The 21,159-nt window shown below is 54.3% G+C and overlaps 1 protein-coding gene across 4 annotated transcripts in view; it reads left to right on the top strand.

The window, feature by feature from the left end:
- The window catches only part of EEFSEC (eukaryotic elongation factor, selenocysteine-tRNA specific), a 182,858-nt gene that overhangs the window by 93,361 nt on the left and 68,338 nt on the right, over nucleotides 1-21,159 (top strand). Inside the window, exon 5 of one of the 4 annotated variants that reach the window (XM_079122121.1) lies at nucleotides 6,770-7,791. The exons of the other annotated variants lie outside the window; for them this stretch is intronic. Within the exon in view, the coding sequence (XP_078978247.1) occupies nucleotides 6,770-6,805 (36 nt within the window). The 3' untranslated portion in view covers nucleotides 6,806-7,791. Of the gene's footprint in view, nucleotides 1-6,769; nucleotides 7,792-21,159 lie in introns of those variants that run through there. 4 annotated transcript variants of the gene reach the window in all.

Below are 21,159 nucleotides of genomic sequence, written 5' to 3'. Positions count from 1 at the left end.
GACCCCTAGCAACAAGGCTCACCCAATCAACCATCGCCCCGCCCCCCAGCAACAAGGCTCACCCAATCAACCATCGCCCCGCCCCCCAGCAACAATGCTCTCCCAATCAACTCTCACCCTGTTTCATGCCCCAACCAATCAGCCTCTTCCCAGCCCTATATAAGTGTGTGCATTTTTAAAGTAAAACGGGACTTCTCCAGTGATTAGCTTTGGACTGTGGCTCCGTGTGCTTCTTTCAGGAAGTGTCCAGAAAGTACTCCAAGAAGTATTCAGGAAGTAATCTAAAAAGACTCCAGGAAGTGCTCCAAGAAGTATCCAGGAAGTAATCTAAAAAGTATCTACAAAGTGCTCTAAGAAGTATCCAGGAAGTAATCCATAAAGTAGCCAAGAAATGCTCCAAGAAGTGTCCAGGAAGTAATCTAAGTATCCAGGAAGTGCTCTAAAAAGTATTCAGGAAGTGTCCAGGAAGTACTCCAAGAAGTATCCAGGAAGTAATCTGAAAAGTATCTACAAAGTGCTCTAAAAACTATCCAGGAAGTGCTCTAAGAAGTATCCAGAAAGTAATCCATAAAGTATCCAGGAAGTGCTCCAAGAAGTGTCCAGGAAGTAATCTAAGTATCCAGGAAGTACCCCAGGAATTGTCCAGGACATGCTCGTCAGCACTGCTTGCTTCCTCACCTTAGGGGAGCAGGGGCGTCCCTCCCCTGCCCTGTCCCCACTGCACCCCCTCCTGCCCTCTGACCTGACCACCCCAGCAGCCCGAGCCAGCCCCTCCTGCCTTGGCTTCATTTGGGGTCTTTGCTGTGACCTTCGTTTGTGTTTTTCTCCTTAAAGGAAAGTTGAGAGTTCCCTGGGTGTGGATAAAGCCAACGCACCACTTAAACTGAATATTTATAATTCCTTCTTTTAGGAAATAAAACAATAATAAAAATACCATAAACACTGATTTAATTGTTCACAGGCTTTGACTTGTAATCATGGCAGGAAGGGCAAGCGAGAAGCCTTACTCAAATAAAGACACTCGCCTGCTTTTGTTTGAAGTTCTGCTGAAATGCTTCAGTGTAACATGTTCTTGTTTCAAAACAAATTCCAGCCATTCAAACTTTTCAGCTTTTTTTTTCCTTTTCCAAAGTATTTAAATGAACTGATTCCAGGCAAGGGCAATTCAGGTCCAGACCCAGCTTTTGAGGGTCCCTGGGCTGTCAATAAGGACGTAGCTGCAGTCCCCTGCCCCCCAGGCCATACAGCCCCCTCCCTGGCTTGCTGTTGAGGACAGTGTGAGGACGTCAGAGTAGATGTGAAAATAAAGACAAATCTTGACCCTGCCTGACGTGCCCTTCCCTGTGGTTGCCTGAGGGAGGGCCTTCCAGGGACAGGCGGAGAGGTCTGAAAGCAGGGGACCTGACCTTGCCCAAGGTCAGAGCAGGCACGTCCAGTTGGAGGAGACAGAGGACTTCTAGGCGATAGGTTGAGGTACGAGTCAAAGAACATTCTAGCCAGGCATGGTCACACACGCCTGTCATCCCAGCACCTCAGGAGGCTGAGGCAGGAGGATTGCAAGTTGGAGGCCAGCCTCAGCAACTCATTCAGGCCCTCCCTGTCTCAAAATAAAATAGAAAAAGGTCTGGGGATGTGGCTCAGTGGTTAAGCACCCCTGGGTTCAATTCCCAGTACCAAATAAACGTTCTAGCAAATGCAAAGGCCCTGTGGTAGGAGGTAACTTTTGGAGACCAGGCAGAAGGGAACTTGGCTGGAGCTCAGAGAGAAGAGATGGGGTTGGAAGCACAGGAGAGGAAGGTGGGCCCAGACCACACAGACCTGTGGCTAGTTCTGTCCTAACCCTGCAGATGGTCTTAACGTGTGTGTGGAGAGGTGTGCGAGGAGACACCCCTGTAAGTATTTGTGTATTGGAATGGGAGACGGTATGGAGGATGGGTTTGAGGGCGGCCATCCTGTTTGAGGACTAGTGGGGAGGATGCTGTGGTGACCAGGCTGGGGCGGTCCAGCAGGCCGCGACCTTTAGGAGGTGGAACTGGCAGGCATGGTGGGCTAGGCCGGTCAGCGGGGAGGCATGTCACAGACGACCCCCAGATCTCTCAGCCTGGTGACGGAGCCCTCGTGGAGTGATCTGCAGCTGAGCGCCAGCAGACCGCTGGGAGCCTGGCTAGGGTTTCAGTACATCAGAGGTGACTTGCCAAGTTCTAGAAGGTTCTGGAAAGTTCTCGAAAGTTGGCACATTCTAGAAAGCAAGTTGACAGCAAGAGTCTGAAGCTCAGAGAAGTCTGGGGTGAAGCAGGCTTGTGGGCTCTTGGTGGAGCCCACTTCACATCTGGGACCTCCGTCCAGAAAAGGTGAGCATTCACCACGAGCAGGTCACAGCGCTGCCTCCACTGTGCTCTCCCTCCGGCCGGCGCGTTCCTGATTGACTTAGGAGCCCTACTGGCTCTAAACCTCCAAGGGTCTCGGTGGCCCTGGCTCCAGCGTTTTCGGAGGGAGGGGAGGGTGCTTGTGGGACACTCGGGAGAAGCAGCTGGTAACAGGGAGGGCAGGTCCTGTCCCCAGGCTTCCGACTGCGCTGCTGCTGCTGAGGAGGACGATCCCAAGCAGGGTGACTGGGCGGAAGGTCAGGAGTTTAAGAGCTGAGACAGGGCAGGGGGCAGGAGGGGTGCTGGGTTTATATGTGGATCCTGGTATTTTCTTTTGAGTGGGGCGGAGAGTGGAGGGGCAGGGAGGGAAGGCAGGCGGGCCGCCAGAGGGACCGTGGCCAAGCACAGCGCTGCTAATGCAAACCATACGGCGGGCGGGCGGGCGGGCGGGCAGCAGCGGCCCATCTCCTGGCCAGGCTTAATGCAGTCCTTGCAGGCAGGCAGGAAGGCGGCCTGGACAGTGGAGCTGCTTAACCCTTTGGGTGCTGAGCCGCAAGCAGGGCTTGTCTACTTTGGCATTAGCCTTTTCTGCCCAAGAATTCTCTGTCCCAACAATTCCAAGAGTTGTGATGATGGTAATGTCCCTGGGGCCGGTTGCGGTGGCGCACACCTGTAATTCCAGGGGCTGGGGAGGCTGAGGCAGGAGGATCGCAAGTTGGAGGCCAGCCTCAGCTACTTAGTGAGTCCCTGATCAACTCAGCGAGACCCTGTCTCTAAATAAAATGCAAAAAGGGCTGGGGATGCGGCTCAGTGGTGAAGCACCCCTGGGTTCAATCTCCAGTACCAGAAAAAAAATAAAATGTTCCCGGCACTGTGAGTGTTGCCTGGGGGAAGTTGGCCCTGGCGGACAACCAGCAGCCTAGAGCAGGGAACTCGGACGCTGGGCCCCGCTTGGGCTGTGTGGCCCGCGTCCTTCCAGGGCCGAGCATGGGAGGACAGTTTCTCTGCAGCAGAAGCAGCCACAGGAGTCGGGGGACACCAGGCTTGCCCAGGGGTGCGGGGCTGGTACAGCCAGCCCCTGGCCCGTCCCCCTGCCCCTCCCATCGTAGCCCAGCCTGGTCATGGGCGGGATGCGCTCCGTCGCCTCTGCCCCGTTGGAAGGACGCACACATGCAGGTGTCCACCGCAGTGGTGTTGGTGGAGAGCGTGCAGTGACGGCGCACTGGGCACACAGGCCGGGAGGGACCACGCACAGTCAGCAGTGACGCAGGTCCGCATGGGAAAGCAGCCGAGAGGACCGCCCGATCTGTGAGGGCCGAAGACTTGGTCAGTCTTCCTCGATCCTTAACAAACATTTTGTGAATTAATACAATAAATGTGATGCTGGGGCTCAGCAGCTCTGGGAACGCCGTGTACGCCTCGGTCCCGTTTAGACAGGAAAACCGTCCGTGTGTCCGTGTGTGTACAGCTGCGTCCAGAAAGATCTGGAAGGAGCCACTGAGAACAGTGGCTGCGTCTTGGGGGAGTGAGAGACAGTGGAATTCAGGAACTGAAAGGAAGCTTTCATGTTCCAGTCCAAGTAATTGGTGTTCAGCTCTTTGACAACAAGCTGGTATTCATCTGTTTCTTGTGTGGCTTTTCTGAAAGAAAAAAATACAAAGAACCAGAGAAAGAACAACTTTTGTTCTGCCTGCCTGCTTCTCTCTCACCCGGCTTTGGCCCTGGAAAGCCATTCTCTGCTGGGGAGGCCTCTGAGTGGGGGTCCCCAGGGCTCTTCAGGAAGCTGGATGGGGGCCGATCTCCGTGCCTCCGGGTGGGCTCATGATCACCCAGCGCCTGGTTTTTTTTTTTTTTTTGGTACCAGGGATTGACCCCAGGGCTGCTTACCCACTGAGCCACATCCCCAGCCCTTCTTATTTTTTATTTAGAGACAGGGCCTCGCCAAGTTGTTTAGGGCCTCGCTGAGTTGCCGAGGCTGGCCTCCAACTTGTGAGCCTCCTTCCTCAGCCTCCCGACCCTCTGGATTAACAGGCGTACACCATTGTGCCCGGCTCCACCCAGAACCTGTGTGTGGCTGGCTGCTGTACTGCTCTGTTCTGGCCTGCGTGGCACTCGGCGCAGCTCCTTTGGGGGGCCCTGCTGTCCCGGGCCTGCTCAGTGAGGGGCAGCCTGTGCTCTGTTGTGGGGCCGTGTGCACAGTCCCTCACCCCTGCCCCCAGCCCCCCAGCTGGCTTTGCTCATTTCTCTTGGGCTTTCAGCCTATTCTCTCCTACCTCTTTTCTTCTCTCCCCTCCTCAGAGAGGCACAAAAGACCTGTTGTTCTGGGCTTGTTCCCCTGCTGTCCCTTGCCTCCTGCACATTAGCATATACAAATACTTTTGTCCTTTTTATGGGGCTGCCATCTTTATGGACAACACTGGGAAGACCAGATGCAACACTTCCATTCTCCGCTCCCCCTCTGCCCAGGCAAACTATTCTCTGCCTGTTAGTGACAGTGACAAACTTCGGTTTCTCAAAGCCTACTCTCACCTGGTGTAGTGGAGCTTGACTATCATGCCAGCAGGTTGGGAGGCTGAGGCAGGAGGATCGCAAGTTGGAGGCCAGCCTCAGCAACTTAGTGAGGCCCTGAGCAACTCAGCGAGACCCTGTCTCTAAATAAAATATAAAAAGGGCTGGGGAGGGAGCTCAGTGGTTAAGCAGCCCTGGGTTCAATCCCTGGGACCAAAAAAAAAAAAATGAGCAAAAGCCTGCTCCTCCCCAGCCCATGCTGGTTCCGGTTCCTCAGCTCTTTCCTGACCCCACTTCACAGGGAAGGAGAAATCCAGACCCAGAGAAGTCAGGTCCTATTTTACATGTGGATCTGGCTCCAAAGCTTGAGCACCCTGCACCTGGCCCGTCTGTCTCCCGGGACATCCTTGGTGGAGTCCCCTGGTTTGGCCTCTCCAGCCTCTGCTGGTTCCTGGGAGTGGCCCTGCCCTGCCAGTGCTGCTTCACCTTGGGCTCTGCAGTCCCTCAGGTCACCCTGCCCCTCATGACTGACACTTGGGGCCTTGAGAGAGGAGGGTCTGTGCTGTGGCCGCCCCCAGCCCACTTCTAGTAACTATGTTCCAGAAGCTTCTGTGCACAGGGGGGAGCTGTGTTGGGGTGGACTGTCCACGGATGCGAGGAAGGAAGCATCCAGCCTCAGAGGCTCTAGCACCCCAGGAAGCCAGGCAGGAAGGGGTTTGGGCTTGGGGCCAGGGCGTCCGTAGAGAATTTTGCCGTGGAAACTGCTGGAGAGCAGCACTGGGGTGAGCCCACGTGTGTCTCTGCAAGTGGACTGGAAGGGCAGGGCCCGTGGGCCCCTGTGGGAGCCCCGCTGTGGTCAGGACTGAGGAGCCCGGGCTCCAGAACATTCCAGAGTGTGGCTTGTTAAGGCCATCATTCCAGGGCAGGAGCCTCTGCGGCAGGCTGTCAGGGGTCTGCTGTGGGTCCCCGTGTGCTTTATTGCGGGTCCCGGGTCCCGGGGCAGCTCGGGCTCCTGGTCCTCTGCTGTGTGTAGTTCAGGGTGGCCGGGAAGCTCACTGGTGAGTGGTGGCTTTGAGAGTCAAAGCAGACAGTTGCAGACCCGGTTTGGTCTCGGCCCCGCGCCTTGAATGAATTTCCAGCGGTGCCAGGCTGCTGCCCACTGGCCCTTGCCGTCACCTACCCAGTGCTGTCCAGTGGAGCCGCTGTCCAGAGCCAGACCACCAGGCCCAGGCCTCTGCCCCCTCTGGCTCTAACAGACATTGGGCTTCCCGGCCCCCACTCGTGAGCTCGCCCTGTGATCCCCGTGAAATGCCAGTGCTTCCCAGCGGAGGGAAGCAGGGGGCCGCTGAGTTCCAGGCCAGGCGTGTGTCAGCCCCAGCCTCCTTCCCGCTGCCGGTCGTGGTTCATGGGGAGCCCTTTGAGGGGCTTTTTGATGTGCACCACGGATGTTTGACTTGACCAAGTTTGTTTGCTTAAGCATTGCTCTTGCCAGTTCATTCGGACCTTCTCTTTCTTTTAAAAATATGCTGCTTGCCAAAGGTTATTTTGGATCTGTTTTTGTTTATCAGGTAGACTTGTTCCAGCGCAATTGAAAGCAGACCCGCATGTTGACATGCACCGGAGCGCTGGCCCGGGCACGCTCAGGCGCACACGCAGGGCGCGGGGAGCAGCCAGGGCCCTCAACGCCTGCTCTGGGCCTGGGAACGGGGGCTTCTATCGTAAAGACTCCCAGCAGGTCAGGTGGGGAGTCAGTAGGGACTGACTCCTCTTGGAGAGGCCGCCTGGCTAGTTTGGCGCATCTGGGGTGGGACTGGCCCTGCTGCGGGCTGTCCATGGACCTTCCTACTCTGGGCCTGGACCTCTTTTGCTGTGACTGGGCTCTTTCCATTTCACAGACTGGCTGTGAGGGCCCCATGCTAGGCTGGGGCTGAAGCCTTTGTGAAGCAAGCAGGGCTGTCCAGAAGTGACACTGGGACCCTACAGGAAGTCGGCCATGATCCAGGAAGTGGACCTCTGGGGCCCTACAGGAAGTTGGCCATGATCCAGGAAGTGGACCTCTGGGGCCCTACAAGAAGTCGGGCATGATCCAGGAAGTGGACCTCTGGGGCCCTACAGGAAGTCGGCCATGATCCAGGAAGTGGACCTCTGGGGCCCTACAGGATGTTGGCCATGATCCAGGAAGTGGGCCGCTGGGGCCGTACAGGAAGTCGGCCATGATCCTGGAAGTGGACCGCTGGGGCCGTACAGGAAGTCGGCCGTGATCCAGGAAGTGGACCGCTGGGGCCCTACAGGAAGTCAGCCATGATCCAGGAAGTGGACCACTGGGGCTGTACAGGAAGTCAGCCATGGGCTGCAGGACTGTAGGACTGGGCATCTCCTCTGAGTGAGAGGTTTCTTTTGTGAATACGGTTAGGTGCTTTCTGCCCAACGGCCTGCAGTGGATTTCTTCTGAAGGGACCTCTTTCTCACCCTATTGGGACCCTCTGTGTGAAAGCGGCCTGCTCAGGGGTGCCGTTTCCGAGCGAATTTATCTTCTTCCCTTGCCCCTGGCAGCCCATGGTACCTCTGCAAATAGCGGAGGACCAGGGAGTGTGAGCTGCCAGCCCCAGGACATGTGGCCAGCAATAAAGCACTTAGTCCCATGGTACCTGGAGGTGGTTCGGGCTTTTCCTCTTTTCTCTCCCAGGGCGATGGGGGCACCCATTCAGCTCGGTGTCTCCCTGGACAGGAGCGGTTTATCCAGGCGGGCGGGTACGTTAGCTCCTTTTTGGTGGAAACTAACTCAGATGTGCAGAGTAAAGAAAAGGGAATTGATTTGCTTCTGTAATTGAAAAGTCAAGGTAGGTCAGGTGCACGCCTGTCATCCCAGCAACTTGGGAGGCTGAGACAGGAGGTTCACAAGTTGGAGGCCAGCCTCAGCAACTCGGCAAGGCCCCAAGCAATTCAGCGAGATCCTGTCTCTAAATAAAATATAAAAGGGCTGGGGATGTGGCTCGGGTTGAGAGCTCCTGGTTTAAAAAAAAAAAAAAAAAAAAAGGAAAAGAAAAGTCAGGGTTATTCCTACCGTGAGCTGAGCCTGGGGCTTGGAGGCAGGCTGGTCCTTCTCTGTCCATGCAGTGCTGTCCTGGGGCAGTCTGCCTCCTGGGGTGCTTGGGCCTGCCCTTGAGCTCCATGGACCCAGCAATGCTGCAGAAGCCTGGGCTCCAGGGTGCCTTGGGCAGGGGTGTGTCCAGCACCTTCTCCATGGGAGTCAGGTGCTAGGGACTGGCTGGGTGGCCCACACTCTGGCAGAACAGGGTGCCCTCATGGTGGTGACCCCTGGCGGTGCTGCTGCCACCTGCCCACTTCCACACCGCCCATTTCTAATCTTACACCAACATCCTGCAGGACGTGGAAGAGCTTCAGTTGCACCCCAGGTGGGAGGACGACACTCACATTGTAATTTCTTCCAAGTTCTAAAAATCCTCGATGCTTATCACTTATCCAAGAGGACATGCAAATGGCCTCCTGTCCCCTTGGAGCACGTGGGTGCCACGCGTCATCTTCCCTGGTCCGCCGTCCTGAGTGCGTAGTTGCGGCCACTCCACAGGTAACCACACCACCAAGGAGCCTCTGCCCGCTGCCAGCCCCACACACCCTGGACGTCTTCAGTAAGCAGAGGTCAACGAGTCAGGAAGCTGCTGTAACGTAGAAACGAGGTCATGTCTTATCTGCATTTGGGAATCTTTCTAAAATGGGCTTTCTCCTCCCTTTCCTCGAACTCCACAGTTCTTCCTAGAATGCTGCCTATAATTTCATCTTTTCTTGATGACGAAGCTCGTTTGGAAGAGCCCGTTGGTACCGTGGGATCAGAGCAGTAGGAATGTTGGTTCTGTTTGTTCCTCTGCCACATGGCTCCATGAAAATGTGACCCTGCAGGGTCTTGGTGGCCCGGCCAGAGGCTGGCCCCGTGTGGGCCACCAGGGCTCCTTCCCCAAGTAGAGGACCCCTAGAGTGGCCTGGATGTGGGCTGGAGGTCCAAGCAGGCTTTGGGGTGCTCAGGGCACGGAGGGACTTTAAGCAGCAGAAGGTTCTCTGGCCGCCTGTGGGTGGGACGGCCCGGCATGGGTGTGGGGAGCTGGCTGGGTCCCGGCAATGGCTGCCGATGGTTTGGTCCAGGGTGATACTTGGCTTAGACGAGACCTAGGGTCCCTCAGGTATGGCTACAGGAGAGGAAGAAGAGGGGTGGCTTAGGACTCCTGGGTTTCTGGGTCCCACGATGAGATGGTGCCCTGGGGTCGGGGGGTGGGTGTGCGGCTGCTTCGCCCAGGCAGAGAGTGCACCGCACAGAGCGCGGCCACCCGGGGCCCTTGGCCCTGCTGACAGTGTGCGTGCAGAGCCGAGCCAGGCACTGCCCGCCTTGCATTTGGATCCCGTGCTTCCCAGTCCTTCCCAGTCATCAGGCTTATTCCAGGAGTTTAGCCGTGGCTTCCTCCCCACGCTGCCATCGTAGCCTCCAAAGCAGGGAAGCCTGCACGTGCTTCCTCCGCGTGCCCCGTCCCTCCTCTGGGGCAGCTTCTAGGGTCTGGTGGGCATCTGGCCCTTGGCACTGCCCCGGCCCCTTCCCGAGTCTCCGCAGCACTGTCCTGTATTTCTCAGGAGGCTTTTAACCAGCGCACACAAAAAAATTCTAACTTTGTATAAGAATCCCTTCTTGCTTGATAGTATCTGTAAACTTAGGAGTTTACTTTGCTGGTTAGATTTTTTTTTCTTTTGCAATCTGGAATTTGATGTAAATTCTTCTCCCACATGGTTGTAGTCATTCATATATGACATGGTTTTATGTGTTCTACAGCTGTGTATAAATGGTAGCGTGCTTTATATATCCTACTCCACACTTGCGCTTTTCATTTAATAATGGGATGTATATACATATATATATTTTTGTACTGGAGCTTGAACACGGGGGTGCTTCATCACTGAGCCATTTTTGTATTTTATTTAGAGACAGGGTCTTAGTTGCTGAGGGCCTCACTAAGTGTCTGAGGCTGGCCTCCAACTTGTGATCCTCCTGCCTCAGCCTCCCCAGCCGCTGGGATGACAGGTGTGCGCCAGCATAGCTTGTCTTTGACAGTGCCCCTGTGTGCCTCTGAGTCCATGTCCCATGAGGACAGATGTGTTGCTGTTCGGGCAGACATTTGAAAGAGTGAACTTTGGGAGCAAGTTTGGCAGCTAGCATGGTGGAATGTGGTGTTGGAACATGACTCAGTGGCCCTTCCTGCCAGCAGGCTAGGGGGAGGTGGGCTCAGGCAGGAGTGGCCTGTGACGCACCTCAGAGGGGCTGTGGGCTCAGGTGCAGGAAAGAAGGAGATGAGGAGTGGAACCTGGGTGCCTGGGAAGGGCCCCCACATGACCATTTGCATGGATTAGAACGGAGGATGCTGGGAAGAGCTGGGAGTCGTTAGCAAGCACACAGCCTTGGCTTCCTCCAGGCCTCCACGTCCGCTGGAGTTACTCGCGGAGAGGAGGCAGCCCGAAGGAAGAGCCCGATGCAGAGAAGACCCCAGAGGCCAGCCCTCGTGGGGTGGGCGGGGAAGCGGGTCTCTGGGAAGGCCCGAGGCCCAGAGGCAGCAAAGTACCCCCGAGAGCAGGGTCCTTCTTGGGTTACAGGCAGATCGGAATGCAGCAACTGTAGCATTTAGCTTAATTTTTTAATTGTTAAAAAAATAGGCAATGTCTTATCATAACAGGAAAAAGATCTAAATTATGTAAAAGATGTAAAATATGTCTCCCGCCGGAGAACCACGGCTGCTTTACTTGCACATGTGAGCATATCCACGTGGACCTCAACTCCAGTGTAGGTTGGTGGTGGCCCTGGGGATTGAACCCAGGGACGCTTCACCCCTGAGCCACCTCCCCAGCCCTTTTTATATTTTATTTAGAGACAGAGCCTTGCTGAGTTGCTTAGGCCTCACTAAGTAGCTGAGGCTGGCCTCCAACTTGTGATCCTCCTGCCTCAGCCTCCCGAGCTGCTGGGATGACAGCATGCACCGTGGCACCTGGCACCAAGGGATCTTAACTCTGCATCTTTTCACTGTATTCTAGATCAGGGGAGAAAGACTGTGTAAATTCACCTGTAAGTCATACATCTAGAGCTAAAGACTTAAGTTGTGGCCCTTCTCTGACAGTAATCTGCAGGTCAGTACACTCTGAATCAGGTCATCACTGTGACACTCATGTCTGGGACACCTGCATGGAGTCACACTCAAAGCTGGCGTCTTTTGTTGAACAAATATGCACCCCAGGCCCCAGGATTGGGCACCACTGTGGCTACTGACTTCCAGAAGGCTCATGGGCTATGGTGATCAGCTGGCCCATTGGGCTTGGGGCGGAGGGCCCATGCTCCGACTTCTCAGGTGAGGGATCTGGAAGCCTGGATTTTCAAGTGAAATGTCTTGTTTTAAAATATAGACTCAAGGGTTTTTACTGTAAGTCACATAAAACCCACCCCGATCCTGGAGTCTGCCTTTAGGCTACCCTTGGGACCTCCTCACCTCTCCAGAACACCCTTCCAGCCTTATTTTCCCAGAGGCTTCTTCTTGTTCTTGTTCTTCTTCTTCTTTTTTTTTTTTTTTTTTTTTTTTTTGTACTGGGGATTGAACCCAGGGACGCTTCACCCCTGAGCCACCTCCCCAGCCCTTTTTATATTTTATTTAGAGTCAGGGTCTTGCTGAGTTGCTTAGAGCCTCGCTTTTGCTGAGGCTGACTTTGAACTCACAATCCTCCTTTCTCAGCCTCCATGATAGGCATGCACCACCACACCTGGCCTCCCAGTGGCTTCTTTTCCTGTCTCATTGCTGTGGAGGCCACCAGTACAGTCGAATGGACTCATGTCGTCCACCTTTTAGGGTGCTTACTGGCTGTTCCACGATGTTCTGCCACTGAGTTCTCAGTTCTTTTACACATCAGGTTATTTGTCTTATTGTTGTTTCATAAGTGTTCTTAATATCTGGGGCAAAAGGCCTTCATCAGATATCACTTACTGAGATTATTTCCCTGGGCCATCTCTGGCCTTTTCATTCTCTTAACAGTATTTTTTGAAGGGTTTCAGTTTTGATGAACTTCAGTTTATGTTTATGTTTTGTTTTGTTTTTATGACTTGTGCTTTTCGTGGCCTAGAATTTGCATTTGTCCACCCCAGGGTCGTAAAGATAGCTCCTGTGTTTTCTTCTGAAAGCTTTGTAGTTTTAGTTGTTACGTTTAGGTCTGTGTTCTATTTCAAATTAATTTCCTGTGTGGTGTGAAGTAAGGGTGAATGTTTTTAAAAATACTTTTATTCAATTGTTTCAGCACTTTTTATTGGAGATTTCTCTTTCTCCATTAAATTGTGTTGGTATTTTTATAAAAAAGATTAAATGACAATATATGTGGGTCTATTTGGGGACTCTGTTGTGTACTGTCGATTTATATTTCTTTTATTGCAGTCTCACGCCATCTGGTTACTATATATAGCTTTATAGTACACTTTTAAATCGGGTAGTGTGGATCTTTGAACCTTGTTCCTTTCAAATATTAGTTTTGCTTGTCTAGGTCCTCTGCATCCATGTAAAATTTCAAATCAACTTCATTTTTCTTTAAAAAAAAAAAAAAAAAGCCGTTGGGTTTTGATTGGCATTGGCACTGTGAGACACTGTGACACCATCAGTGACTCTGAGCATAGCGATCCATGAACATGGTACACCTTTCTATCGACGTCTTTGGTTTCTCTCAGTACTGTTTCGTAGTTTGAAGTGCACTTTTATGCATCACTTATTTTGCTTATTTCTAAGTATTTTATTACTTCATGACTTTGAATATATCATTATCATTCATCCGCTGCTCGTGTACAGAAATGCAGTGTGTTCATATGTTCTGCTGTGGCTTCAGTGTTCATGCTCTCTAAAGTCCGTGGCTTGACCTAGTTGCCATCGTGTCTGTATTAGGAGGATCTTTAAGAGCTGTTTGTCCTAGTTTTCTAATTCTGAGTCATTCATTTATTTTTTCACTTATTTATTATGGTGGTGCTGGCGATTGAACCCAGGGCCTTGTGCTTGTGAGGCGAGCACTCTACCAACTGAGCTGCGTCCCCAGTCCACTGAGTGTTGGCCTGTGGATGGAGCCCTCTGCGTCACACACACTGACCCGCACACACGTGTGTACAGATACTTATCCGTATGTAGATTTTTGATGATTTCTTCTATTTTTATAAGAAAGCTGGTTTTTGAAGCGCTTCCTCAGGACCCGCCTCTCCTGGAAGTTGCTCTGGGGAGGGCGCCTCCCAAGGGTCACGCCCGTCACGCCTGGTCACCTCCCAGGGGTCAGCGGTGGCGCCCCCAGACGGGCCCTCCTGGGCACAGGGGTCAGGAAGGGCCGGTGTCCCCTGGCCGAGTGGCCCCGCCCCGGGCCTTCCACAGTCACAAGCAGGGGCCTGGGGTCGGGCGGCTCCCGAGGGGACGAGGAGGCCCGGGACAGACGGTCACCCGCCCTGCAGAGGCGCCGGGGAGGGTGAGGGCGGGCCTGGCCATCAGGAGGGCCGAGTGGCCCGGGCCATTTGAGCGGACCCCGTGGTCACTCTTGTGATGAGATAAACATGGAAGCGCCCCTCCCGCCAGTGTCACCGCCGTTTTAACGAAGAGGTGGCCTCGCCTCTGTCCCCGGCCTCTCCATGCCCCGGGGGCAAGGCTGGCCCTGTGCCGCCACGTGCCGCGCGGGGACACTCGCTCCACGCGGTCACCAGACACCAGTGGACACAGGGCCGGTGTCGAGGCCGCCGCGCGAGCCGACTGCGCCCCGGGACGCCGCCCGCCGGGCGCTGCGCAGCCCGTCCCCACCTGCCGCCACCCTCGGCCCCGACGTGACCCGGCTGGTGCTGGTCAAGGAGCCGCGGCTCCCCTGTCCCCGCCCCCCGGCCAAGAGCAGCCCTGGTCGGCCTGACGCGTCGCCGGCGCCGCGTTCACGCGGTGAACAGTGGCCGGCGTGACCTTGCAGCCTCGCGCCCCTCCACGGTTTTTCTTGGATCTTCCTTGGGCCGCAGCGCGGCGGGACGCTGGGGAAGGACCCAGTGTCTCCTCGCCGCCTCCTGCCAGTCTCAGCAGCTGACCCAGCGACCAGCTGGGGAGACCGAGGCCACCATAGCGACACAGAAACTGGCCCCGGGCCCGCCTTCCCGCAGCACCAGGGTCCCACGACCTAGAACATTCCTTTTTTTTTGGTACTAGAGATGGAACCCGGGGTGCTTACCCACTGAGCCACCTCCCCAGCCCTTTTTATACTTTATTTAGACACAGGGTCTCGCTGAGTTGCTCAGGACCTCGCTAAGTGGCAGAGGCTGGCCTCCACCTTCCCATCCTCCTGCCTCAGCCTCCCAAGCCACTGGGATTATATGCATACGCCACTGTGCCTGGCTAAACCCAGAAAACTCTGGAAGCTTTCCTGGCCTGTCACTCTCCTCCACAGAGCCCCCATAGGAAGTAGGGAATGAATGTTTTACTCAGCTTCTTTGTTGTTGCTGTGACCAAAAGACCTGACAAGCACAGTTTTAGAAGAGGAATCATTTATTTGGGGCTCCCAGTTTCAGAGGGCTCAGTCCACAGACGGCCGGCTCCGTTCCTCGGGCCTGAGGGGAGGCTGAACCTCATGGAGGAAGAGTGTGGTGCAGGGAAGCAGCTCCCCTGGGGACCAGGAGGCAGAGAGACTCCACTCCCAGATGCACATGTGTCCCCAGAGCCAGGCCCCAGTGCCACCTCCTCACCACACCACCTGCCTCCAGGTGCCCCCAGCGGATCCCCCAGGGAGCCAGGCACGGACCGGGTTGAGGCTCTCATGAAACGATCGCGTCCCCTCTGACCTTCCTGCAGCGTCTCCACGGGGGCTTCTGGGGACACCCACACCCACACTGTGATGATGGGAATAGTTGACAGAAAGACAAAAGCAGAGCTTTCCAGCCTGGGTGCTGTCTCTCCCGCCTTCTAGTCTCCCCTCCTGTGACTGCACAGACCAGGGGCAGGCTTAGCCTTTCCCTGAAGGAGCACATGCCACTGCCACGGTCCCCAAATCACTGTCAGCCCAGAAGGGATGGCAGGACAGCGCAAGAGAGACGACTTTGCTCTGGTGCCTGGAGCCGAGCTCCCTGTCACCCTGGTGGGAGAGGAGCCGGGCTCAGGTGAAATTTCACTCTCCGAGCTCAGGATGGGTCCCACTGGGCTGTAGCAGCCTTGGAAATCACTCCCAACCGCCCGGAGGCTCCGTCCTGGGTCACCGTAATCTACACAGAACAACCAAATGCAGTGGCACGCCTGTCCTTCCAGCAGCTGGGGGAGGCTGAGGCAGGAGGATTATAAGTTGGAGGCCAGCCTCAGCAACTCAGTGAGACCCTGTCTCTAAATAAAAACTAAAAAGGGCTGGGGATGGGGCTCAGTGGCAGAGTGACCCTGGGTTTAGTCCCCAGTATCAAAACAAATGGAATATAAAAGGGAACAGAGCCAACAAGGGGCCTTCTGCCCCTCAGTGGGGAGAAAGATTGGGTAGTGGCAGAGGGAAGGAGGGAATCTGAGCTGGCCACCCAAGCAGCCCCTCCAGAAAATGCACTCAGCTGTCATCCTGATTTTGCAGGCCGTCCTGATGCGCTCCCGCCTTCCTCTGTAGCCTGGGGTTGTTTTGGGTTTTGTCTGTCTTAGCTGTCCGTGACAGCAGCGTGCACTCTGACACGTCACATATGCATGGAGTGTGACTCCCCATCCTTGTGGTTGGACGTGATGTGGAGTTTCCCTCGTCGTGTGTCCATATGTGAAGAGGAAAGTTCTGTCCCATCCATTCCACTGTCTTTCCCATCCCCCTGCCCCTCATCCCCCTTTGTCTCATCCAGTGAACTGCTATTCTCCCCTTTATTGTGAGTCAGCATCTGCACATCAGAGAGAACATTCTGCCTTTTTGGTGCTTTGGGATTGGCTTATCTCACTTAGCATGAGAGTCTCCAGCTCCATCCAGTTACTTGCAAATGCCATCGTTTCATTCTTCTTTAAGGCTGAGTAGTATTCCGCTGTGTATATGTACCACATTTTCTTTATCCACTCATCTATTGAAGGGCACCTAGGTTGGTTCCACAGTTTAGCTCTTGTGAATTGAGCTGCTCTAAACATGGATGTGGCTGCATCACTGTCGTAGGCTGATTTTAAGCCCGTTGGGTATAAAGCGAGGAGTGGGACAGCTGGGTCAAATGGTGGGTCCATTCCAGGTTTTTGAGGCATCTCCATCCTGCTTCCCAGAGTGGCTGCCCCAGCCTGCAGCCCCAGCAGCCGTGGATGGGTGGACCCTTCCTCACATCCTTGCCGACACCTGTCGTTGCCTATATTCTTGATGACTACCATTCAGACGGGTGAGGGGGCGCCTCGGTTGTGGCCTTGGCTTTTTCTTCTCTGCCCCTGACAGAGCAAATGAGGCTTGTTTCCTCTGCACTGCTGGCCTCCAGGCTTTCTGTAGAACTGGAATGGCCTGGGCCTCCCTGGCCTCTCTGGGCCTCCCTGAGCCTCCCTGGGCCTCCTGGGCCTCCCTGGACCTCCCTGGGCCTCCGTGGGCCTTCCTGGACCCTGGGCCTCCGGGGGGTGCCTCCGTGCAGATGCTGGCAAAGCAGCCTCGCATCACCTGCTCCTTTCTCTTCCTGCCCTCCCCCTGCACACGGGCAGCCATCTGTCCCTCTGAAAGGTGTCCGGCGACCTCGCTCCCTGTCTGCTGTCACCTGCTGGCCTTCCTGGGAGCCTGAGAACAGGGCTTGGCGTCGTCCGGGTGGCGCTGGGCCAGGGTGACCTCCGCCGCTCTGAGTTGCGCTGGCTGAGAGGCCTGGTCGCGACCTTGGCGTGTCGTGGGGGCTCAGCCTCCGGGTGCCACCGTCCCCCGTCTGCAGGTCTCGCTGCCTCGCGCAGGAGGCTCCAACCCCTGCAGCCGCTGTGGAGCCAGGCAGGAAGTGAGAGTCCAGGCGCTGGTGGCCGGGCGGGTCAGCGGGGCCTGGGCGCTGTCCTCCCGGGTGCCAGGGGGCACACAAGGACCCACGGCAGCTCGGGGGAGCCGTGTGATTCCCGCCCCATGGGGAGCAGTGGTCAGGCCCCAGAGCCACGTTCTGGAAGTCCAGCCCAGAATGCCGAGGTCCCCGCTTAGTAACTGTGACAATGTCCCCAAGTGCCAGCTGTGCTGCTGGGGGGACTTGGTGTGGGTCTGAACCACACTGTTCTCATGAGGAGAGATCGAAGGGCTTTCCAGACTCCATGGGGGCAGAGATGCCTTTGGGAGGAGAGCAGGCTGTTCTACAAGGTTCCACCGATGGATCCCAGCCTGTGGGATGGTCAATCCCACTCCTCTCTGGACCCTCAAAAAAACCAGTTTGCTATTATTCCATATCCCGGAGCTTCCAGAGTATTCTAGCTCCCCTGAGCCTTTGAAGGAGGATTCCTTTAGTTTTGAGTTTTGTAGACCACCCAGGATCCTGGGCGCTGAGCGTCATGTCCTGTGACTTTCCCTTCCTGTAAAAATTTTTTTTGGCACCTGGGACTGAACGCAGGGCAGTTAACCCCTGAGCCACCTCCCCAGCCCTTTTTATATTTTATTTAGAGACAGGGTCTCGCTGAGTCGCTCAGGGCCTCGCTAAGTGGCTGAGGCTGGCCTCCAACTTGTGATCCTCCTTCCTCAGCCTCCTGAGCCCCTGGGATGACAGGTGTGCCCCAGCCAGCTCGTCAAGGCAGCTGTGTTTTTTCTATAGAGTGAACTCAGGACAAACTGGAGGGTGGGGATGGACCTGGACCAGGACCTGGGGGGAGGGACTGGTACCCGGCAGGGACTTACTGCTATGTTCACTTGTTTACCAAGGAGATGAGCAGAGAGGCCACAGTGATCCCTGGAGAAAGATCGCGGGGCCAGAAGGGGGCTCAGCAGAGACCCCACTGGGAAGGTAGCCACAGACCCGTGTGGTCGGGCCATCCCCAGGGCCTGGGTAGGCTGCTCATTTTACGTAATGGAGTGAAGATGGATTTTTCTCATCCAAGTGGAAAAACTGCCTGATTTTTATCAGGGCAAGTTGGTTAGAGTGTTAGTTAGGTCATTTGTCAAAGCTCATTTAGTTGTCAAAATTAAATCATTTTCCTCCACTTCCTAGTGGATTGGTTATAATGATAACTTTCTTGGCATGACATTTATCATCCGGGTCCAAAGGCAGAGGAAGGGGGAGGGCGGGGTGGGGGAGGGCAGGTCGTAATGCAGAGCGATGGAGCTCTGTTCTTCACGGTGGGAAGATGCTGTGTTAATAATGTTTCATTTTTTTTCATTCTAGACATTGAACCCAGGGGTGCTTCACCCCTGAGCCACATCCCAGCCCTTTTTATGTTTTATCGAGAGACAGGGTCTCGCTGAGTTGCTTAGGGCCTTGCTACATGACTGAGGCTGGCCTCCAGCTTGCAATCCTCCTGCCTCAGCCTCCTGAGCTGCTGGGATGACAGGCGTGTGTCATTCCCTGTGGGATTTTAATTTGCATTTTTCTGGTTATTGTGAGATGCCCTATTGCTTGTTTGGGCTGTTCGTGCTTCTTTTCTTTGCTCCCCAGCTCACCCCTCTGACTTCACCTCCTTTCTCCTCCTCTACCTGGAATGTTCCCCTGTGACCTGCCCCCTCCCTGTCCTCTCCCTCTGCCCAGTGTCCTACCCTTAGGGAGGAGGCCTCTTCCTAGGACCGTGTATCACTAGGTTGCTGAGGCTGGCCTCCAACTTATGATCCTCCTGCCTCAGCCTCCTGAGTCCCTGCGATTACAGGCGTGCACCACCGTGCCCAGCTTCATGTTTAACTTGTATGACGACTTATAATACATTGAGCTGGAACTGTTCGTCTGGTTTCAAGGCAGAACAGAAACCAGCGGTCATCTTCCTGAGGGAGGGTAAAGGGGTAAGCTGGGTTATGGCCTCTCGTTCAAGAATTCTAAACAGTGAGAGAGGCCACGCAGGCGGACAGATGGAGGACCCTGATCTGCAGTCTAGCTTTCAGATCCTGCTCATGAAATGTCAAAAACAACTATCTTGAAATGATTACTAAAAGAAAAAGCAAAGGTGCCTGACTTGAAAGCAGAATAGCTAAAAACATTTATTAGTTCTCATCCAGAAGAGGAGCAAGTGATCCCAAATCTCATTCTTCAGATACGCATTGATTTTTTTTTAAATTAAAAAAGAATTTTTTTTTTAGAGGGACATCATGTATGTGGTTCAAAAATTCAAGCAGCATACAAATTACAAAAGGAAGAGAGAGAGTCTCTCTGCCTACACCCTGAATCCATTCCTTATTAACTTAGTTAACAGTGTTTCTCTACCTGTCATCCCCGCAGCTGTGGAGGCCGAGGCAGGAGGATCAAAAGTTGGAGGCCAGCCTCAGCCACTTAGTAAGGCTCTGAGCAACTCAGCGAGACCCTGTCTCTAAATAAAATATAAAAAGCGTGGGGATGTGGCTCAGGGGTTGAGAATCCCTGGAACCAAAATAATAGTGTTTTTAAACTTTCCCAGAAGCAATTTCATGCACATGTCTGCATGTGTGTCTGTAGGTCTTCCTGTAAAAACCCCACTCGGAATACACGCTTGTCTCTCACCTGTCACGGTGGCGGTGGACGGATGGAGCTGCGTGTACATTGACAGCCATCCCGTTTTGAATGTTTTTCATGAGGACTCAGTTCCATGACCGGACTCTATTTAACTAGGATTTCTCAAGCCCTGTCGCTGCGCTGTTGCCTTCTTAAAAAAAATAAAATAAAAATTTAAAAATGCAGTTAATACCAGGCGAACCCTGTCTCGTATCCCTGGACGGACTCGGGCGCGTGGCCATGACTCCATCCCTGCCCCTGAGCCTCCTGACCCGCGGCTCTGCTGGGGCCGCCCGGGTGAATATTGTCCCATGTCCTTCCAGAAAGGGGGCTTCAGGTGGCCGTCCTCGGGCGCCATGCCAGCTTGCTTGTGGCCCCGTGGAGTGTCGCTCGTCACTTTCCTTGGCCTGACAGGGAGGCCAGCCAGTTGCCTTCAGTTTTGAACAAGGCTGCCTGGCCGTCTCTGCTCCATTGTCCATTGATGACCTGTTCCTACGTTTTCGCCCATTTTGGTGCTGGACTCAGTCCTTCATCAGCTGTAACGTTCCTTCTTTAACTGATTTTTCTTTTTTTGTGTGTGGTCCCAGGGATTGAACCCAGGGGGGCTGAACCCCTGAGCCACGTCCCCAGCCCTTTTTATATTTTATTTAGAGACAGGGCCTCACTGAGTTGCTTAGGGCCTTGCTAAGTGGCTGAGGCTGGCCTCCAACTTGTGGTCCTCCTGCCTCAGCCTCCTGAGCTAGTGGGATGACAGGCCTGTGCTGCCATGCCCGGCAGCATTTAGTGTTTTTTGTTATTTTGACACTAGGAGAAAGATATGGATCTAACTTTTTTATTGGCCATCCCTCCCCGCCTTTGAATCTCCCCTTGTACAAAGTGTCTAAATCCAGCTCCCAGCTTTTCCCTTGCTGCCCCAGGAATCTGCTCACGATTTCACCCTGCCAAGCCGTTTCTTTTCTTCTCTTTTTTCTTATTTTAGGTTCATAATATGTATTTGGGGGGGGAGGGGCTACTCTCTCCCTTTCCCCTATCCCCACACCCTTCTGTTTGTCCTTTAAAATTCTTTTTTTAATTTTAAGTTGTAGGTGGACACACGACCTTTGATTTTATTTATGTACTTCTATGCAGTGCTGAGACTTGAACCCAGTGCCCCACACAGGCTAGGCAAGCACCCTGCCCCTGAGCCGCAACCCCAGCCCCCTTCTCCCTTTTTGACTTTTTTCTTTCTCTCTGGCTTCCACAAATAAAAGAAAGCATTTGGCCCTTGCCTTTCTGGGCCTGGCTTATTTCACTCGGCATGAACCTGTCCAGCTGCAGCCATTTACCAGCAGGTGACTTCATTTCCTTCTTGCTGGCTGAGTGAAGCTCCAGCGTGTGTGCACCACGTTCTCTCTGTCCAGTGCTCTGCGGACGGGCACCTGGGCTGGTTCCAGAACGTGGTGAATGTGAACTGTGCTGCTGTAATCACTGACCACAGTGTGCTGACCTTACTTCTTCTGGGTGGAAGTAAGGTCTTTTTGTTGTTTGTGGTCCCAGGCATTGAACTTGGGGGCGCTTAACCCCTTAGCCACCTCCCCAGCCCTTTTTATATTTTATTTAGAGACAGGGTCTTGCTGAGTTGCTCAGGGCCTCACTAAGTTGCTGAGGCTGGCCTCCACCTTGCGA

This window comes from Sciurus vulgaris (genome assembly GCF_902686455.1).
Source record: "Sciurus vulgaris genome assembly, chromosome: 19".
Taxonomy (NCBI): Eukaryota; Metazoa; Chordata; class Mammalia; order Rodentia; family Sciuridae; genus Sciurus; species Sciurus vulgaris.
This window is presented reverse-complemented; position numbering and strand designations above follow the sequence as displayed.